At 35.7% G+C, this 20,693-nt stretch overlaps 1 protein-coding gene and 1 non-coding gene across 8 annotated transcripts in view; both read left to right on the plus strand.

The window, feature by feature from the left end:
• KPNA4 (karyopherin subunit alpha 4) overlaps positions 1-19,255 on the plus strand; it is a 65,192-nt gene extending 45,937 nt beyond the window's left edge. For 5 of the 7 annotated variants that reach the window (XM_002716340.5, XM_070072593.1, XM_070072594.1 and 2 more), the window contains 6 exons: positions 2,188-2,316; positions 3,688-3,792; positions 10,035-10,106; positions 11,205-11,367; positions 13,735-13,829; positions 17,014-19,255. In XM_002716340.5, the coding sequence (XP_002716386.2) occupies positions 2,188-2,316; positions 3,688-3,792; positions 10,035-10,106; positions 11,205-11,367; positions 13,735-13,829; positions 17,014-17,112 (663 nt within the window). In that variant the 3' untranslated portion in view covers positions 17,113-19,255. Of the gene's footprint in view, positions 1-2,187; positions 2,317-3,687; positions 3,793-10,034; positions 10,107-11,204; positions 11,368-11,678; positions 11,829-13,734; positions 13,830-17,013 lie in introns of all 7 variants that reach the window. The other 2 variants (XR_011388075.1, XR_011388074.1) reach the window with 1 other exon arrangement.
• Positions 2,537-2,868, plus strand: LOC127483099 (small Cajal body-specific RNA 7). The gene has a single exon (XR_007909062.2). It is a non-coding gene; the product is annotated as a small Cajal body-specific RNA 7 (non-coding RNA).
• Positions 19,256-20,693: the final 1,438 nt, after the last annotated feature.

Genomic DNA, 20,693 nt, shown 5'->3' on the forward strand with positions numbered 1-20,693 from the left:
TAGAAAAATAGTACAGTGAATTCCCGTATTGATTTATTCTGTGTCCCAACTCTCTCCAGATTATTTTGAATATGAAATATTATTTCATCCAGCATGCATCTCTAAAATTAAAACTTTTCTTTAATATAACCAAAATACTTTTGGCACACTTTAAAAACAAAACAAAACAATACAGTATTGAATATCTAATTTGCAAATTCTGGTTGCTGCTTCCTGATTGTTTTCACTGTTTGATCAAATTGATAAACAGAATCCACACAATGCGTCTGGTTGTTATGTCTTTCAAGTTTCTGTTATTCAGTAACTTTACTTTATTCCTTTTAAATTTATTCATTAAAGAAGCTGATTCACTTCAAAACATTGTTGTAAGAATGGAAAGACATCCCATGTTCATGGATTAAAAGACATAATATTGCTAGGATGGCATTGTTCCCCAAGTTTATCTACAGATTAAATGAAAATTAAATGTTAAAATTCCAGGTGTCTCTTTTGCAGAAATTTTCAAGCTGCCCTTTAAATCCATATGGAAACACAGTAAGGCAGAAATAGCCAAAACAATCTTGAACAAAGTTTGAGGAATTTTCACCTTCAAAACTTCAAAGCTAATGTAAACGAAACTGTGATACTGGCATAAGGATAAACATACAGATCAATGAAATAGAATAAAAATTTCCTAAATAAAGCTATACATTTCTGGCCAATTGGTTTGCAACAAAGGTGCCAAACCAGTTCACTGGGAGAAAGAATACTGTTTTTTGAGAAGTAGTGCCAGAACTAATGGATATCCACATTTAAAATAATAAAGTTGGACCCCTACCTCAAACTATATTATGCAAGTTAACTCAAAATGGATCAAGAGCCAAAATTGTAAACCTCTTAAATGAAAAAAAGCATAAATCTTTATTACTTCAAACTAGGCAGTGGTTTCCAAGATATGACACCATAAGCACAAGGCGCTAAAGAAAAAAAAAATCATCCATTGGACTTCACCAAAATTAAAAACCATGCTTGGGGAGTGAAGCAGCGCATTGAAGAACTCCCTCTCTTTCTTTGTTTTTCTCTCCCCCATTCCTGTTATTCTGCCTTTCAAATAAAAAAATCATTTTCAAGAAAGTGCAAAAGTCTGTAGAATGGGAGAAAGTATTTATAAATCATATATGTGAGGGGCTGGCGCCGTGGCTCACTTGGTTAATCCTCCACCTGCGGCGCTGGCAACCCATATGGGTGCTGGGTTCTAGTCCTGGTCTCTCCTCTTACAGTCTAGCTCTCTGCTGTGTCCCAGGAGGGCAGTGGAGGATGGCACAGGTGCTTTGACCCCTACACCTGCATGGGAGACCAGGAAGAAACACCTGGCTCCTGGCTTCAGATTGGCGCAGTGCCAGCCATGGTGGCCATTTGGGGAGTGAACCAACGAAAGGAAGACCTTTCTGTCTCTCTCTCTCACTGTTTATAACTCTTCCTGTCAAATAAAAATAAATAAATAAATAAACCATATATCTGAAAAGGAACTTATATCCAAAATATACAAATAAGTCTTTAACAACTCAAAACTAAAGAAGCAATCAGATTTAAAAATCAGCAGATTTGATTTATTCTCCATAAGAGACATATAAATGGCCAATAAGCACATGCAAAAGTGTTCAACATCATTCATTAATCATTAAGAGGGAAAAATAACACATCAAAACCATAGTTAGTACTACTACATGTCCATTGTGGTAGCTGTAATAATATAATAGTAGAGATTAGCAAGGTTGTAAAGAGATTGAATCCTTATATACTGCTACTGGAAATGTAAAATGGCACAGCTGATTTGGATACTGTACCTAAAAAGTTACAGTTAGAATATGAATCAGCAGTTCCTCATTTAGATATATACCCAAAAGAATTTTGTATAAGAGGAAGAAACTCGTATACGAATTTTTCATAGAAGCATTTACTATCTAAAATGATCCTTCTGATTTGTTTGTTTGGTATTTTCTTAAAATAATGTAAGCTTCATAAGAGCTGAAACTTCTATCTTTTCTATTTACACCTCTGTTCATAGATAAGCACATGACAGAAAGTGCTCTGAAATGATTGGTTAGTTGGAATAAAAGAATGGGTGAAAGAACACATGTATCTTTTGTAACCTGTAAGGAGTATTTCACATAGGGCATGATTTCATTAAATCTTTCTACATTTCAGACAGCTGCACTTAGAGCTGTGGGCAACATTGTTACTGGAACTGATGAGCAAACACAAGTAGTTTTGAACTGTGATGCTCTTTCACACTTCCCGGCACTCCTGACACATCCCAAAGAGAAAATTAATAAAGTAAGTATTTTAAAATACTATTTAGTAAATGGCACATAAAATGCTAAGTTTTCATTTATAAAATTAGGATATAAGAGGTATCTGTAATATTGATTATTAATATAAACTGTCATTTAGACATTGAGAGAAAATAAAATAGTCCACTGTTTCTAACATGGATTAATGTATGGTTTTTACCATATGTAAAACAAACCAGTTGTAAAGTGCTCTTTGGCTCTCTTGGAAATGATGAAATAGAGATAATTGGGTGTTGAATGTTGTATGACTGGAAATTGTTAGTATTAATGTTAAGAAATTATAAGTTTAATGTTTTATGGATACTTACTAGAGTGTGTGTGTGTGTGAGCATGTGTGTGCTTATGGTGGCTATGGAAAGGGGGCACTGAGTGGTGATGCTGATATTGGAGTGCATCTGAGGCTGTTGTAGAAATAACATGGGTTGTTGATTACAACATTGCCGATGATTATGACCCAAAAACAGCTCACCTAAGTAGCCTAACACCCTAAAATCTCTGACAGGTTCATTAAACATGGTCCTGTGATCTGATCCAAAAGAGCCTACGAATACAGTAGTTAATACTACTTTTGGAGTAAAACTTGTTTATTGGTTTTTAAAAATAGAGAAAATTGCTTCCCTTTAGTAAACTGGTAAGTTTAATAAATTTATTGTTAAATTATAATAAAATCCTACATAAGATATTAGATAATTTGTCTTATTTCATGCTGTCACTTCAGTATAGATTTATTTATGAAACTGGTAAAACACTTAGGACCCACCATTGTGGTATAAAGGTAAATATAAAAAAATCACTAAGGTAGAGCAATAAAGAAATCAAACATCTGGTTCCACGTTAGTACTTCAGAAAAATAGTGCATTGAATAACTAATATGAATAGGTATGCTAAAACAACCCAATATTTAATTTTTCATGTCTCTATTGTTTTAGATAATTGATATTTATATACTTTGGCTAGGACTCTTAATCAGAATAGAATAGAGATGAAGCACATTACGTGCAGGAAGGGCACTGAATCTCATTTCCAATAGTTTTAGGAATTGTATTTGTATTACAGTTCATCAGCTCTTTAGTATTTGTTCAGTCAAGCTTCTTTTGAGTCATACTTTTTGGGAGCATTGCTTTCAAGAATTCTTCACAAGGGTTCATTGTGACCTGGATTAGGGCCATTAGCCATTTGTCCAAAAAAAAAACATGGGAAAAGGAGGGTAAAAGGAAGTGAAATTCCTAAGATTTTGATTACAGAATTCATTATATAATAAAACCATTTGGACAGTGTAGTAGCGAGTGCTTTTTTTCCTTAAGTGCAGTTTTTGTTTTTTAATGAGAAATATTAAAAGGGTCTTGTTTTACAGGAAGCAGTGTGGTTCCTCTCTAACATCACTGCAGGAAATCAGCAGCAGGTTCAGGCAGTAATTGATGCCAATCTTGTACCAATGATAATACACCTTTTGGATAAGGTAAGAAAATCACCTTGCATATATCTGAGTAAAAGGAAAGGACTTAAACATGAAAACTATGTGAATATATACTTTTCTGTTTATTTTATTAGAATTTATTTAGTGAAATGGATGCTACAATAAAGTAGCAGTATTAAAGATTTTGAGCTCAACAGTTTTTATATGCAAGCAACATTTCTTTTTGGAAACTCTTGGCCCTTCTTCAATGTCATCCTTTTACCAAGGTTGCTAATGTCCTCAGACTTACTAAAAATACATACTATTAGTACTGAGCATCAATGCCTACATACTATTGTAAGCACTTTACATGTTTAGATTGAGCATCACTAAACTGAAAATCCAAAATTCAAAATGCATCAGAATCAGTCTTTCTAAGCATCAGTGTGATATAAAAAGTGGGAAATTCCACGCTTTACCTCATGTGATAGGTTTCAATCAAAATACATGCACACTAAAAATATTGTACAGGGCCAGCATTGTGGTACAGTGGGATAAACTGCAACCTATGATGCTGACATCCCATTTGAGCACTGGTTTCAGTCCGGCTGCTCCACTTCTGTTCCAGCCCCTTACTAATGCCCTTGGAAAAGTGGCAGAGGATATTCCCAAGTGCTTGGGCCCCTGCCACCCATGTGGGAGAACCAGATGAGTTTTCAGGCTCTGGCTTTGGCCTGGCCCAGCATCAGCTGTTGTGGCCATTTGGGGAATGAACCAGCAAATAGAAAATCTCTCTCTGTCTCTCCCTCTCTCTCTCTAACTCTGCCTTTCAGAAAAATAAATCTTTATAAATAAATTTTAAAATTGGGTATAAAATTATCTCTAGACTGTATAAAGTTTATTTATTTAATTTTATGTTTAGACTTTGGTCCCATCCCCAGTATATCTCACTATGTACTGAGTCAGCAAAATACCCAAGACAACTAACTTAGAAAATAGAAAAGCTTTATTTTAGCTCACAGTTTCGGAGGTTCACAGTTCAAGATTGGGCAGGTCACCTTGTTTTGGCGTTTGGTGATGCTGATGATGCAGAATATCACATGGGAATAGACAGAGATCATGTTTCTCTGTATGTGTCTATGTGGTCTTTTGTAAAGCCACCAGAATTGAATCATAAGGGCTCCACTCTTAACAACCCAAGCCATCCAGTCACTTCCCAAAGCCCCATCCTCCCCCCCCCCCAAAAAAAAAACACCTCTTAATACATTTAACATAAAACTTTGGGTCCCAAGCCTTTAAACATGTGGGCCTTGGCAGAACATTTAACATCCAAATTAATATCCAAATCTTAGCAGTACTTCAAAAAGGTCATGGAAAATAGAATTAAAAGATAAGTTTATGGGTACAGAAAACTTGTTGTAGTCCATGCATAGTTTTTTCACAGTCCACATTTTTTTGTGAAATTTTTGAAGACCCCTCAAATGCAGATATTCCGAAGTTCAAAAAAATCCGAGATTTGAAACACTTCTTTCCCAGGCATTTCAGATAAAGGCTACTTAACCTTTGTTAACTCATTTGATATATTATGCCTCTAAGGGTCAGGATTGTTCTCATTTGACTGGTGAAGAAACTATGGCATGCATGGACAAATAAATTGCCCCAAATCAAATAGTAAGTATGCTATTAATTGTATGCCATATCATCTCTTGTGCTTGTATTAACATTTGGGAAAGGGGCAAGTGTTATAGCACAGTGACCTGAGCCACTGCTTGTGATGTGACACGTCACATTGGAGTGCCTGGTTTGAGACCTGGTTATGCCATGCTTCTAATTCAGCTTCCTGCAAATGCACACCCTGGGAGGCAGCAGGTGATGGCTCAGGGGCTTGAATCTTTATACCCACACAGGAGTCCTAGATGCAGTTCCAGGTTCCTGGCTTTGGCCTGACGCAGCCCCAACTATTGCTGCCATTTGGGAAGTGAACCAATGGATGGATAATTCTCTTTCACAGTTTCTTGCTTTGCCTTTCAAATTAATAAAAATAAACAGACTTTCAAAAAAACAAAAAATATAGTATCACAATGACAGCATCAATTTTTTTGAATACTGGTCTGTGATTAAAGAAAAGATATCTTGTGTATCTTCTATGCCTCCATTTTTCCTGTAAATTGGTAGATAAAATCAAATGTTTTAGGCAATAGCTATATACACTACTATGTTGTTTCCAATAATTCAAATCAGGAACCAATATTTTGTCATACATCTAGTGATTTCAGGATTGATGAGTGATTTTCATTTGTTACTACCGTACTGCACATGGTAATTGTGAAGTTATCCATCAGTCTTTCATCTAATAGCTTTTTAGGTAGTAATTGGTGAATGTTTCATGGACCTCTTATTTTACTAGAAGTTGCGAAATGGTTACTTTCTAATTCTGTCATTTATGTATTGCCACAATTCTTCAGTAAAGCGCTAAAAAAAAGATTTATTTGTATTTATTTGAAAAGTAGAGTTAGAGAGCAAGAGACAGAAAGGAAGATCTTGCATCTGCTGGCTGGTTCATTCTCCAAATTGCCACAACAGCCAGGAGCCTAGAACTCTATTCAGGCTTCCCATGTACGTGGCAGGAGCCAAAGCATTAGGGCCATTTTCTGCTGTTTTTTCAGACACATTAGCAGGGAACTGGTTTAGATGGAACAGCCAGGACTTAGCAGTGCCCATATGGGGTGCTGGCTTATCAGATGGCGCCTTAACCCACTGCACCACAACAGTGGCCCCTGAAATGCTTTTCTTTATTAGCCATTAATTACTCCAAAATGTAACTCATTTAGAAAAGGCAAGATAAGTGCTTGGTTTTTCTTATCCATTTTTTTAAAGAATGAGATAGTTCCCTAACAACCTCAAAAAGAGACCAGAATGGATTTTTTAGTATCATTAGGAAAATATGAATTATCATTTTTTGGCAAGATTTAGTCTATTTCAATTAATGGTTTAGTGGTTTTGATATTCAAGTTGCCCCTGATGAACAGGAACTTCTTTAGGTTGGTACCTGTGTATTTGACATCACCCAATAGCTTTTGAGAGCTCTATATGACATGATTCCCAGGCTTATCTTGTATACTTTCTGACCTAGACTTGGAGTTAAATGTTTCTCCATTGTGTGTTAATTCTTTTAGTAGGAAATGGTGTTTAAGGATCATAGTTCAGGTATAAGAGTGATTATTGTTAAAAGGTTGTTATTACTTCTGGGCCTGAGTAAACAAAATAAGTGATAATTTTTTAAGAAAAATTCATTTATTTATTTGAAAGAGTCACAGAGAGAAAGATTTTCCATGTATTTATTCACTCCCAAGATGGCTGTAATGGTCTGCACTGAATACATTATTTTAAAGTATATCATTGATGACAAAAATCCTGAGTTTCATAAGAGAAAATAACACAAATATAAATATATTTTACATAAATACATATTACATATGTGTACATAGACTGTCTATACATATAACCTATATAAAAATGAGACCACATTGCTGCTAATTTTTAACATTTTTTCCTTTTTTAAAAAAATTTTTAATTTGAAATAGAGATCATCTTTCCATTGATTCACTCTCCATATTCTTCCAGTAGCTAGGATTAAGCCAGGCTGAAGCCAGGAGTATAGAACTCCATCTGGGTTTCCCATATGGATGGTAGAGACCCAAGTACTTAATTCATCATCTGCTGCCTCCTAGAATGCACATTAACATGGAGCTGGCACCAAAGCAGGCACTCTGACAGGAGATGCAGGCATCCCAAGCATGCTCTCAACTGCTACGCCAGATGCCCTCTCCCAAAATGTATTTTTATAATGAGAGAATTTGCGTTTTTGTTTTTTTGTTTTTGTTTTTAATGTATATTCATCCCATCAGTGATATGCTTAAAATAAGATCACTTGAAATTAAACATGATACATAGTTATTTGCTTCCATTTGTTCTTTATTTTTTTGATTATTTAGATGTTTTAATTTGGGGTTTTTCTGTTACAGTTTTTTTTTGTTTTAAGATTTATTGATCTGTTTGAAGGGCAGAGTGACAGAGGGTGAGACAGAGAAGGGGAAAGAGCAATCTTCCATCTGCTGGTTCACTCCCCAAATGCTGCAACAGCCAGGACTAAACTAGGCTAAAGTCAAGAGCCCAGAACTCCATCCTGGCATCCCATGATGGTAGCAAGTACCAAAATAGTTGGGCCATAATTTGCTGCCTTCCCAGGTCTGTTATCAGGAAGCTGGATCAGAAGCAAAAGATCCAGAACTCATCTGGCACTCCCAATATGGGATGTGGGCATCCCAAGTGGCAGCTTAATCTGCTGTGCCTTATTGCCAGCACCATTATATAAAACTATTTATGTGGTTTCCCAGTGAAAGAATATGTACTTTTTTCAAGGTACATGAGCACCACTCTAATTTCCATTTTTGTCCATTGCTTCCTATTCCATCTTCCTTTAAAAGTAATAATTTTTATTGGTTTATTTATTTGAAAGGCAGAGTTACAGAAAGGCAGAAGCAGAGAGACAGAAGTCTTCCATCTGCTGGTTCACCAAACGACCGCAACAGCCATAGCTGGGCCAATCAGAAGCCAGGAGCTTCTGGTTCTGCAATGCAGGTGGTGGAGCCCAAGGACTTGAGCCATATTCTGCTGGTTTCCCAGACCATAGCAGAGAGCTGGATAGGAAGTGGAGCAGCCAGGACTCAAACCAGCGCCCATAAGGCATGTCAGCATTGCAGGCAGTGGCTTTATCCGCTACACCACAGTGCTGGCCCCACAAATACATATTCAAGTGCTTATTTCTACCCTTCCTTGCACAGAAGATAACATACTAAATATTCTCACGTTGCTTTATTTTAATAGTTCCTAGAGATCACTCCTATGACACTATATATATAGAGAGCTTCCTTGTTTATTTTTTCCTTACTCCTTTTATCACCATATGGTAATGCAATATATAGATAATGTACTCATTTTATTATTGATGCCATTTGAGATGTTTCCAGTGTTTTGCTTTTAAATAGTAGTATTTTATTAGGAATAGCTTGTTCAGTTTTCTCTCTTTGCCAGATAAGATTTTGGATTATTGGATCTATAGATGAACAATAATGCCAATCATGTTGGATTAAATATAAGAATTATTACCTTTAAATTTTAACTATTTTGCTATCCTATCAGCTTCACTAACAGATACTTCCATTTTCTCAGTTTGATAAATATAAAAAGATATTTCATTGCTGTTTTAATTTGCATTTCTCTTATTTTTTTGTAATAGGCTTTTTTTTGCTAGTCTTCGTAATATCTAACAATATCTTAATATCTAATAATTGATGGTTATTTCATTTAGTAGACTTATTGTTATTAGCCAGTTATGCCCCTGCTAGTAATTTTAGCTGCTTTTACTGTGGGTAAGTTAGGGTGCTGTTCTGACCATATATAAAAAAGTACATAATATTGTTTTAAATTTTTTTATATTTTAAATTTTTTCAAAGATTTGTATATTTGACAGTCAGAATTATGGAGAGATCTCCTCCGTCCACTGATTTACTCCCCAGATGGCTGCAGTTGCCAGAGGTGGGGCAAGGCAAAGCCAGGAGCTTCTTCTGTGTCTCCTTTGTGGGTGCAGGGACCCAAACAATTGGACCTCCCCTTCTTCTTTTCCCAGACTTTAATCAGGGAGCTGGACAAGAAGTAGAGTAACCAGAACATGAACTGGTACGCATATAGGATGCTGGCATCAAAGGCAATGACTTTAACCTGCTACATCACAACTCCAGCCCCTATTTTCGATTATTTTCTTGGTAAATTCTCAAAAGTGGATTACTAAATTAAATATGCGACTTTTTGAGTGATTTTTAAAAACACCATTTTTCAGTTTATGTTTGGAAGACAATATATAAAATCTTTATCATAATTTCATTAAGTGGTATTTTTAAAAATTCTTATATGTTTAAAAGAATATCTTTTTTAACTTTATATGGTAAAATTTAGACTTTTCTGAATTTTCTTTACTAATTTATTTCATTTTATCATTGATTTTATTTGAAGTGTTATTAAATAGTAATGTCAAGTCAGTTTGTTTCCAGGAAAGTTCATAAAAAGGTCTCCTACATATGTGTAGGATATAGTTGATATAGCTCAAAGGCTTATCTTAAGTAAAAATTATATGTAGAGAGTCTAGGAGGAAAACTGGGGAAATAGTTAAAAAATCACTTCAGAAAACATATTATCCAGTTAATCCTATATTGCAGTTTGTAGCCGTTTGCTTTTGCTTTTCACAGGGGGATTTTGGCACTCAGAAAGAAGCTGCTTGGGCCATAAGTAACTTAACAATTAGTGGAAGGAAAGATCAAGTAAGTTAAGCTTTATTTCTCAAAACTAATCAAATAACAGTCCAAATAATCCTATGATTTAGAATTAGGTAAATCATAATGTAAGAAAAATAGTAAGAAAGCAGGCATTCTGTTATTTTTTTCCCCTATGTAAAAGTATCACCTTCACTTCTCTTAGGGATATTCTGTTGAAGAGAAATGTTCTTCCAGTCATCAACCTATAATAATTTTCTAATCCAGGATAAGATTGAGGCTGCTATAGTCACGGGTTTTGTGTGTGTGTGTGTGTGTGTGTGTGTGTGTATTCCTGTGTTCACAGAACATACTTTTTTTTTTAAGAAAGAACAGACTATTTAAGTTAGTTAATATATGGCAGGAAGAAACAGCTTTATAAATTGTCCTAATAAATGAATGACAACACGGAAGCAAAATAAAAACAGCAACAGCAATAAACAGATTCACCAACAGCAAGTCAAACAAGCAATTAACCATCAGCCAGGTGTCTAAGACTAGTAAGTAGAGTGAGAAATATGAGGTGACTGGAATGTAAAATTGAAAGGCTATTCAGAGGCCTGTAAGTAACAAAACTTAAGCTGTGCCAACTGGCAAAGAAACAGTAGTGTTATTAAAAGGCTCAGATCTGTTTCACAGAGCAGGTAAAGAGGGTGACTTCAGAGCTAGGTGACAGTAGATTCCCAGAAAGCAGTGGCCTGGTGATGAGCAGTGAATTCACTTAAATATGAATACAAAGAATAGAAATAATAACATAAATAATGAAATATTTAAGTGATTGTAAAATATTACAAATATAATAGTGAATTGAGAGGTAATCAGGCATGTGAGAGTGCTAAATATTACAGCAAAGCAGCCCATGATGCCATCACATTGACCATTGTAATTTTTAAAAATAATACCTTTTCATTTCAATTTTTTTCTAAATTCAAGAAAAATTAGCTTGCTGTATGTCAAAAGGAGCTTAATTTGGGTTAATTTATCGTGTGAGAGAGGAGGTTATGTGTCCATGCTCAAAATTCCAAAGTCAAAATGATTCCAGTGAGATGATATGATACACAGACAGTTAACCTACATTTTATATTTCATGGTGTTTTTATTTGTCAGGTGGCCTACCTTATCCAACAAAATGTTATCCCACCTTTTTGCAACTTGTTGACTGTAAAAGATGCACAAGTTGTGCAAGTAGTACTCGATGGACTAAGTAATATATTAAAAATGGCTGAAGATGAAGCAGAAACCATAGCCAATCTTATAGAAGAATGTGGAGGTAAGTTTGTTATCAGCTATTCCAAATTCTAATGCTCTTTTTTTAGCTGCCTTTATTTTCTTGCTAATATAACACTTCTGTATTTTTCTCTCTTAAGTAACAGAATAATGTAAATATTATGTGTAGAATTCTGCTCAGCCTTTTGAATATATATATGCTTAGGTAACTTAATTGCTGCTATAGATTGAACAGGCACTGTGCTAAGGTACTGGGAACATAGTGGTAACAAGACATAATCCTTACCCTCAAGGCATGTAGTCTAGTCTTGGAGATAAATATGAACTGATTTAATGTGCTAATTACCCTAATAGAAATGTACAACAAAATGGGATACCTAATCCATCCTGGAAGAAGCAGGAAGTGGCACCTGAGCTGGATTTTGAGAGATGAATAAGGATTAATAAAGTAAAAAGGGATGAAAGGTGTTCCAGGCAGAGATAACACCATGAGCACAGTCTGAGGTGAGAAATAGCATTCAGCAAATTATAAGTAGTTCAGTGTTGCTGAATCATAAAATATGGGGTAGAAATTGCCAACTTCTAGCTGGAGAAGCAGCCAATAACCAGACCCCTCCAAAGTCTTACAAGCTTTGTAGAACAGCAGATATTTTATGCTATAGGCTGAAATTCCCAAATCTGGCTGTGTACTAGAGCCACCTGGGATTTAAACAACACATACTCGCCTTCAACTCTTAAAGTTATTAACATATAGACAGGACACAAAGTCTCAAATGTGGCTGTGAAACAGATTGTGAATGTTGTCAACCTAGATAATCATAAAAGTAAAAGTATTTAAGACATTATTTGAGAAGTGAATAGAAGGGAAAATAAGTGCAATAGTAGGAAAACCTTTATCTTCAACCAAGTGCGAGAGTTAGAAGCCTGAAAATTAATAAGAAATAGTTGTATTTAAAGTTACTAAAGTGATAAATAGAATAACAAAACATGACATATTACTATCAAATTAGGAAAAGGGGATGAGGAATATCAAGAACGAATTAGGGAGTAGGTACCAGAAAAGTTAACAAAAGGAATAATTATTTCTACTACTTGATTTTTTTTATTGGCATATAAATATGTTTTAATTGTTAAACTAAAAATATAGGTTCTTGAACATTGCCTACCTTATTGGTGGTGAAACCCAGAAATATGTATTTTGTAAGGACACCAATGGAGTCTGCTTGCTATAGAGTATGGCCAGCAGGTAGAGCATTTTAATGATGTTAGTGGGAGGGGTTGGGTGACATAGGATTTTGAGAATATTATGGGACATCAAAGGAAAGGGGAATTTAGACTTTCTTTTAGATTTGGGTTAATATTGTTTGTCAGCAAGTAAGAATACAGTTGTAGAACAGTTTAAATGAGAAAGATAACAAACTACGGGATAATTTTAGTTCTAAATATCTGTAAAATGTCCTGATGGAATTACCATGCAAGCATTTAAAATTTTTTGCATGAGAAGCTCAGAAAAGAAATAAAGCTGTTCACTTGCAAATCTTCAACCTACATGTTGAAGTTAAGTTTTTTAATGTAAGGATCACCAAAAGGAAAGCACATAAAATGATTAATGAGCCTGCATAACTTCTTCCATTTAAAAAAAAAAGAGGAAGAACTTTGCTTATAAAGGGGCAATTTCACTTTATTTCAGAAGCCTTAAAATATTACTCCTATAAAGCAAAACAAGATCCATTTTGCATGTCAACCAGTTATTTTTTCAGTGTTTCTGCCTAAGATTTAATAAACTGTTCACAGGGAAGGTTCCTTTTTCCCCTGAAATACTGTGATTGATCTTGATCATTTTCCCATACAATTAACAGGTATTTTGAGCATAATATTTGTTAATCATATTAGTATTTCTAATTTTTTTCATATAGGAACACTTCAAAAAGTTCATTAAAAATGAAATTAAAAGTACATATTTAAATGAACTTTTTGAGAATCCCTCACAACTGTTCTCTAGAAAAACTTAGAAGGTACTAGGAAGTAGGAAGATTTTACTTTTTACTTTTAAGAAACAAAAGCAATTTTACATATTGTTTCTATATGTATTGGTTATATATTATTCTACTTAACTCATTATGTCTCATTCTATGTAAAGGACACCTATAAAGACTTAAATTGAGCAATAAATAAACCATTGTGGTACCTTTGAAATAAATATGTCATTGAAATATTCATAGAATTGAAAACTTGGGACTTAATGGGTTAATACAGAGTCTAGATGTCCCATTGCTTACTTACACATCTACATGAAGTTAGACACTCAAGTTGTTCAATTTTATAATATAAATATGCTATTGTGTATTTCCAAGATTATTACAATTTGTTAAAACATTACCATTGTTTTACTTAATAAAATTTCTTGCAGGACTGGAGAAAATTGAACAACTTCAAAATCATGAAAATGAAGACATCTACAAATTGGCCTATGAGATCATTGATCAGTTCTTCTCTTCAGATGATGTATTTCATAACTTTGTAGTTTTCTTATTTTTATGTAAAAACCTTATTCTAGATGACGTAGGATAGTAAACTACAGGATATGTGTGTGTGTGTTTTAATTAGATAGATGACAGGTAGTGTCACTTGCTTAAAGAAACACCTATGTCAGGATTTTTAAGTCCTTTCAGGGTATATTAACTCTTATGGCAAAATGATAATTTTTTTAAGTTTATTAAGACACACATTTTGAACTCTTTGGAAACTTTTTTTTAAAGATTTATTTATTTATTTGAAAGGCAGAGTTACAGAGGCAGAGAGAGGTCTATCCATTGGTTCACTCCACAAATGGCTGCAATGGCCAGAGCTGGGCTGATCAGAAACCAGGAATTTCTTCTGGGTCTCTCACACTGGTACAGGGGCCCAAGGACCTGGGCCATCTTCTGCTGCGTTCCCAGGCTATAACAGAGAGAACTGGATGGGAAGTAGAACATCCAAGACTCAAATTGGTGCCCATATAGGATGTTGGCACTGCATGCAGCAGCTTTACCCACTATGCCACAGCCTCAGCCCCAAAATAATAATTTTTTTGACACCAGATGAGTCACATTTTATTTAAACTTGATGTATTGATAGTCCTCATATTTTTATTGGTAATAGCATAACATTTATAAATCTGTGATATTAGCATATGTCCTTTAATAAATCCTTTATGATAAAATCTAGGTAATTCACATTTGAATGTTGTCACTTTTATTTTTATTTGGTAACCAAAAACAAATATGAAGAAGATAGATAAAATGAAACTGCTACTGATTATCAGATAAGAGAAAGGTACTTTATAATATAAAATATAGCGTATAAAAATATTTTCAGATTGTCAGTATATATTAGTTGAAATTTATTATTACCTCTTTGGAAAACTAAAAACAGTTGCCTCTTAGAAAAATATAATGACTAAATAGAGCCAACAGTGGATTTCTTGAAATATTTTCTCACCTTTTCAAAGAATGACTCTTATTATATACTCTTCCTCAATATCAAAATAGTAAAATTATGTTATTAATCATTATTTTGTTAAGCATGAATGGTTTGAACATGAACCTAATAAGGAAAATGCCACAAAAGAAAATTATAGGGGCCAGTATTGTATTGCAGTGGGTAAAGCCACAACCTGAAACACTGGCATCCCATATGGGTGCCAGTTCATGTCCCTACTGCTGTACTTTGGTCCTGTTCCCTACTAATGCACACAGAAAAGCAGTGGAAGATGGCTCAAGTGCTTAGACCTCTGCACCCAAGAGAGAGACCTGGAAGAAGCTCCTGGCTTTGGCCTAGCCAGTCCCAGCCATTGAGGCTATTTGGGGTATGAACCAATAGATGGAAGATCTGTTTCTATCTCTTCCTCTCTGTAACTCTGCCTTTCAAAAAAAATAAATAAATCTTTAAAAAAATTAGACTATTTTTAGTTTTGTCCAAGCTAAGGCCTATTTAGAATATAATGGAAGTTATCAGAAATAAATCCAGAAAAGGAACATTCTCTTAAGAGTAGTTTCTTTTTAAACTTTTATTTATGTGAAAGGCAAAGCAACAGAGACAGATAAAAAGAGATCTTCCTCTCTCCTGGTTCACTCCCTAAATATCTACAACAGCTGGGGCTTGATCAGGCCAAAGCCAGGAGCCCGAAAATCCACCCAAGTCTCCCATGTGGGTTTCAGGGACCATTGAGCCATTGCCTGATGCTTCCTTGAATGCATATTAGCAGGAAGCTGGGTCTGAGCAGAGCTGGAACTCTAATGCAGGCACTGCAATATATGATACAGGCATCCCTCTGCTTAACAATGCCCACTCCTAAGAAAACTTTTATCACATTTCTTTAAGTTGAATTTTTTCAAGTCCAAATTTGCAATTATGTGACTAACAAAATGAGAAGACCTTATGATTTCTTTTTGTTTAAAAATTTTTGTTTATTTGGAAGACAGAGACAGAAGACAGATCTCCATCTGCTGATTTCTCTCCCTAAATGCTCACAATAGGCAGAGCTAGGCTAAGCCAAAGCCAGGAAGCCTAGAGTCAGTACAGCTCCTCCCATATTGGTAGAACAGACCCAAGTAGGTGTACTACCACCTTTCATAGTGCACATTAACAAGATGTGAGATTGTAAATGGAGCTAGGACTCAAACCTAGGCATTCCAGTATGGGATGGATACTGGTCTCTTAGTTGCTGTGCCAAATGCCCACCCCAAGGCCAGGAAGTTTTTGTTCTTTCTTACATTGTGGAAAGAGTAATTCAGATGATTTTCTTGATTATAGGAACCACACTGTAGGTTTGTAACTTCATGAATTTCAAGAGTGTTTAGATATAAAGCATGTTGTATATTGTTGGTTAATTAGCAAAACTGTTATTATCTTGAAGCCAAATACCATTCATTTCCAATTATTATTTATAAGTTGACCAGATTGATTATGCTTACTTCCCAAAAGTAGTGGTGTTAATTTTTTAAATGTCATCAACTTAACTTGCTCGGTATAAGGGAAGTAATAGTGAGTACTAGTATATATGTTTTGATTTGAGACCTAGGACCATCTCCCAATCTATTTCTACTATTTGATTATATTAGAAGATAGCCATTCTGCTTATTGTTTCTTCTCATTGTAGTGTCCCTTAAGAAAAAACCTTTGCAAAGTGTATCAGCTTTCTAAAGAATGGTGGGGCAAGATTGACACTTACCTCTCTACACCTTTTTTTTTTTTTTTTTTTTTTTTTTTTTTTTTTTTTTTACAGGCAGAGTGGACAGTGAGAGAGAGAGACAGAGAGACAGGTCTTCCTTTGCCATTGGTTCACCCTCCAATGGCCGCCGCGGCCGGCGCGCTGCGGCCGGCGCACCGCGCTGATCCGATGGCAGGAGCCAGGAGCCAGGTGCTTTTCCTGGTCTCCCATGGGGTGCAGGGCCCAAGCACCTGGGCCATCCTCCACTGCACTCCCTGGCCACAGCAGAGGGCTGGCCTGGAAGAGGGGCAACCGGGACAGAATCCGGCGCCCCGACCGGGACTAGAACCCGGTGTGCCGGCGCCGCTAGGCGGAGGATTAGCCTAGTGAGCCGCGGCGCCGGCCTTACAACTTTTTTTAAGGATAGTGAGAATAATGCTATTCTGCAGTTTACTACATACATTAAAACTAATCACATTCTTTTCTTTTTCCCCTTAGATTGATGAAGATCCTAGCCTTGTTCCAGAGGCGATCCAAGGTGGAACATTTGGTTTCAATTCATCTGCCAATGTACCAACAGAAGGGTTCCAGTTTTAGAAAGATGTTGTGGAAGTTAGGTACAATGCAGCACTGAGATATATATATATATATACATATATATAAAAAGGTTTGATCCATCAAGCTTGGCTCATGGGATCTGCTGCTGCATTAAATCGGGAAAGAAAATGTGAAGATTTCATTTGGAATCACAGAAAATGCCCAAATGAGGTCTAGATGGCGAGTGGGTGCGAGTGAGAATGAGTGGCAAATGTAATGAAAACTTTACATGGATGCTTATATAGGTTGTTCAAAGTAAAAAGGGCTACAGGTCACAGATCTTCAGTGCCTGAGAAAGGAACATTGACTTAACTCTATATCAATTGAGGGGAAATGCAGTATTGTCATCTTCAAGCCTTGTAAGCATAAAAGAGAAAAGAATGCCCATATAAGTCAAAGGAACATGAGCCCAGGCCTTGCTATGAAGCAGTGTGTGAGTGGACAATGTTGAATGAATGTCTGGCTCAGTGATAAAGAGCCAGGTTCATCTTTCAAATCTAGGGCTCTTCACTCATGAAGCAGACTCCTAGTCCTGGAGTGACTGTGTACGAGAGTGTGGTTGTGGTGCTGTATGTGAACGCATGCAAGCTTGATTCGCCTTCAGGGGGGCTGATAACAAACCTAGTAAATCATCAGAGTGAGATCATAAGTGTTATTGTACACTGGACATGAAAACAAAGACCGGTTTAGCAGCAGACATTGGTTTACTCTGCAGCCTGTGTTTTCTATTTCCTCTATTCCCTTTCCCCATCCCACCCTTTTTTTTTTTTTTTTTTTAATTTACTTTACCTAATATGGCTTTTTTTTTAGTTGCTTCTCAAGTCAGAAAACTTCAGGAAGGTTTCCCTGTGCATTTGCACCAGATGAATGTTTGATGCTATGAAAAGCTTTCCATATCATCAAAACTAATTTGTGTAGATTTTTGCATGAAAAAAATCATAAATTTCCCTCAAAATAGACTGTGTTGCAGTACACAAGTTGCCATAATAGTATAAAAACAGTAAAATGTGCTTAAAAGGCCATCCTTTTCATTTTCAGAGATAACATAAAGATCTTTGCATGAAGTAAATCTACAGCATAGTTCATTTTTAGATTTTGTTGAGTCCTGTAAAGAAGAAGAAGAAAAAAGTTTCAGTTGTGGTAGAATACCGTGCTGTGTTTAAATGTTACTTGTTTTCAAACTTTGTTTTCTATGAAAATGATATGGAAACTTCTAAAATGGAATTTGGTGCATATGTACTGCTGAATAAAGACCGATGAAGAGGTTTGAGTAGATGTACAAATCAAGTAATGGTTTGAACACCTTTAATAATATGCCTAATCTGTTCAATTGTTTTAGAATCTTTTTATCTTAGATGTAGGCAGCCATGAACAATCTATTTTGAGCCACTTTAGAGAGAAAACTTTGTATTTTTAAAACTTGCATAAAAGTTATGCAAGTGGTTTTTATAAATTGGAATAATGCCTCAGTTTTGAGGTTATGCACACTAAATTAAATGTGACATAAATTAATTTGTACAAAAAGAACTCTTTATAAGGTGGCTCATTGTAGGAAATCCTGTGCCTTCCCCTTTGAGCACAAGTGTTGCATGAACAACAGTTTGCTATAAGAAACATACCAGATTAGCCACCATTAGCATCTATATCTACTTTGTGTTTAAAAATCAACTGGTAATTCTGAAACACTGTAGAATGGATAAAAATTATTTTGTGATCATAACTCTTTGTTGAACTAGAGTATTTTTGCAGCATTCCTTGTCATCAGAAACATGGTTAAAGTTTAAAACTAGAAGCAGCAGAAAACTAGCTTGTAAAATTTATCCAAGTAGACTGCAGGCTAGGCTGTCTTGGGGAAATAAACATTAAAACTTAAAGCAATGTTTTACATGGGATGTGTGTGTGTGGTGTGTGGATTTTTTAAATGTTAATCTTTAAATTAGACTATAACTCAGTGAATGAATTAGCTTGTTGTCTTTCTTAAGCTCTTTACCTAGGGCCAACAAAACAAGAAATCTCATTCTGTAATTTCAATATGTACATACTAATATTTTGGCCCACTGAATTTGCTCAGTTGACACGGTCTATGCTTCTGCTTTCTGTTTGTCAAAGCCAAGATTTTAACCTTCCTTCACTTTCCCAGCAAAATAGACTGAGAGAAAGAATATGAGCTGTATTTTATCTCTGAACCCAACTTCAACATGTTTCCAGATGATAGATTATATACAAAGGGTGGTTTATATAGAAGACTTTAGTTCCTAGAAGATAAATGCAACATTACTTTACATAATTCTTGTTTTTAGTAAAGAAAAATCTGGTTCAAAGTCAGTCACTGAGTTTTTGCTAGGCCAAATGATTTTTATAGAATATCCTTTTTTAGAGCCGGCGCCGTGGCTCAATAGGCTAATCCTCCACCTTGCGGCGCCGGCACACCGGGTTCTAGTCCCGGTCGGGGCTCCGGATTCTGTCCCGGTTGCCCCTCTTCCAGGCCAGCTCTCTGCTATGGCCAGGGAGTGCAGTGGAGGATGGCCCAGGTGCTTGGGCCCTGCACCCCATGGGAGACCAGGAAAAGCACCTGGATCCTGGCTCCTGCCATCGGATCAGCGCGGTGCGCCGGCTGCAGCGGCGGCCATTGGAGGGTGAACCAACGGCAAAGGAAGACCTTTCTCTCTCTGTCTCTCTCTCTCACTGTCCACTCTGCCTGTCAAAAATAAAAAAAATAAAAAAAAAATATCCTTTTTTATAAAATAGGTAGGGTGATATTATGATAATAATTTGAGTATAAGGACTACCTGATGGTCTAAATATTTTTCCTGTGATCTTGTATGGGGACATAAATTTTCTAATAGAATTCTGGGAAAGGCTTTGGCGTGTCTGAGATTGTTTCAATACAGTTAACAGTTCACCAGAGTTACCTGGTTTAAACACAACTTTTTAAATTCTCCGTCTAGGTAATGGATTTATTTTTAACAAACCATTACTCTGATGGTAGGGGTAGGTGTTGGGGTGGGAATGGAATAATAAGCCTGTGTCCCTGATTTTTTTTTTCATCTTAGGACTTCTGTTGAGTATGGTGCCCTTCTCACATGCTTTAAAATAAGAATGTGGTATTAGAAGTGTGTCAGAAGGCTTAGTATCTGAAAGAATTTGGGAGCTGTGGAGGATGGTTTAGTTTAGGCTTGCCTTGGCTTCAATTCATAAGTTGAGAGGCTTTGTTCATTTCTTAAAATGTACAGCTACATGATAAAATGACTTTATTATAACTTAGGAGGTGCTCTTTTTCAACTCTCCATTGCCTCAGTTCTCAAGAAAAAAAGCTGTAGAAATTAAGCTAAGTTTTGCCTTTAAACACTAATTGCTGCATGAGGCTACTTGAGAAAATTAATGAAAAATGGAATTAAAAGGTAAGTTTATTTTGGAGCAAGAAAATTTTGAAATTATTCATAGAAGGGATGGTCAGGTTCATGGAAAATGCATATTATGAAAAAATATGCATATGAATCACATCTGTTGGGATCTTCCTTTTGGAATCCTAATTGTACATTTAAAATTTCTTATTTGGGGAAAGGGTAGAGGATAGTGCA

This window comes from Oryctolagus cuniculus, chromosome 4 (assembly GCF_964237555.1).
Source record: "Oryctolagus cuniculus chromosome 4, mOryCun1.1, whole genome shotgun sequence".
NCBI lineage: Eukaryota > Metazoa > Chordata > Mammalia > Lagomorpha > Leporidae > Oryctolagus > Oryctolagus cuniculus.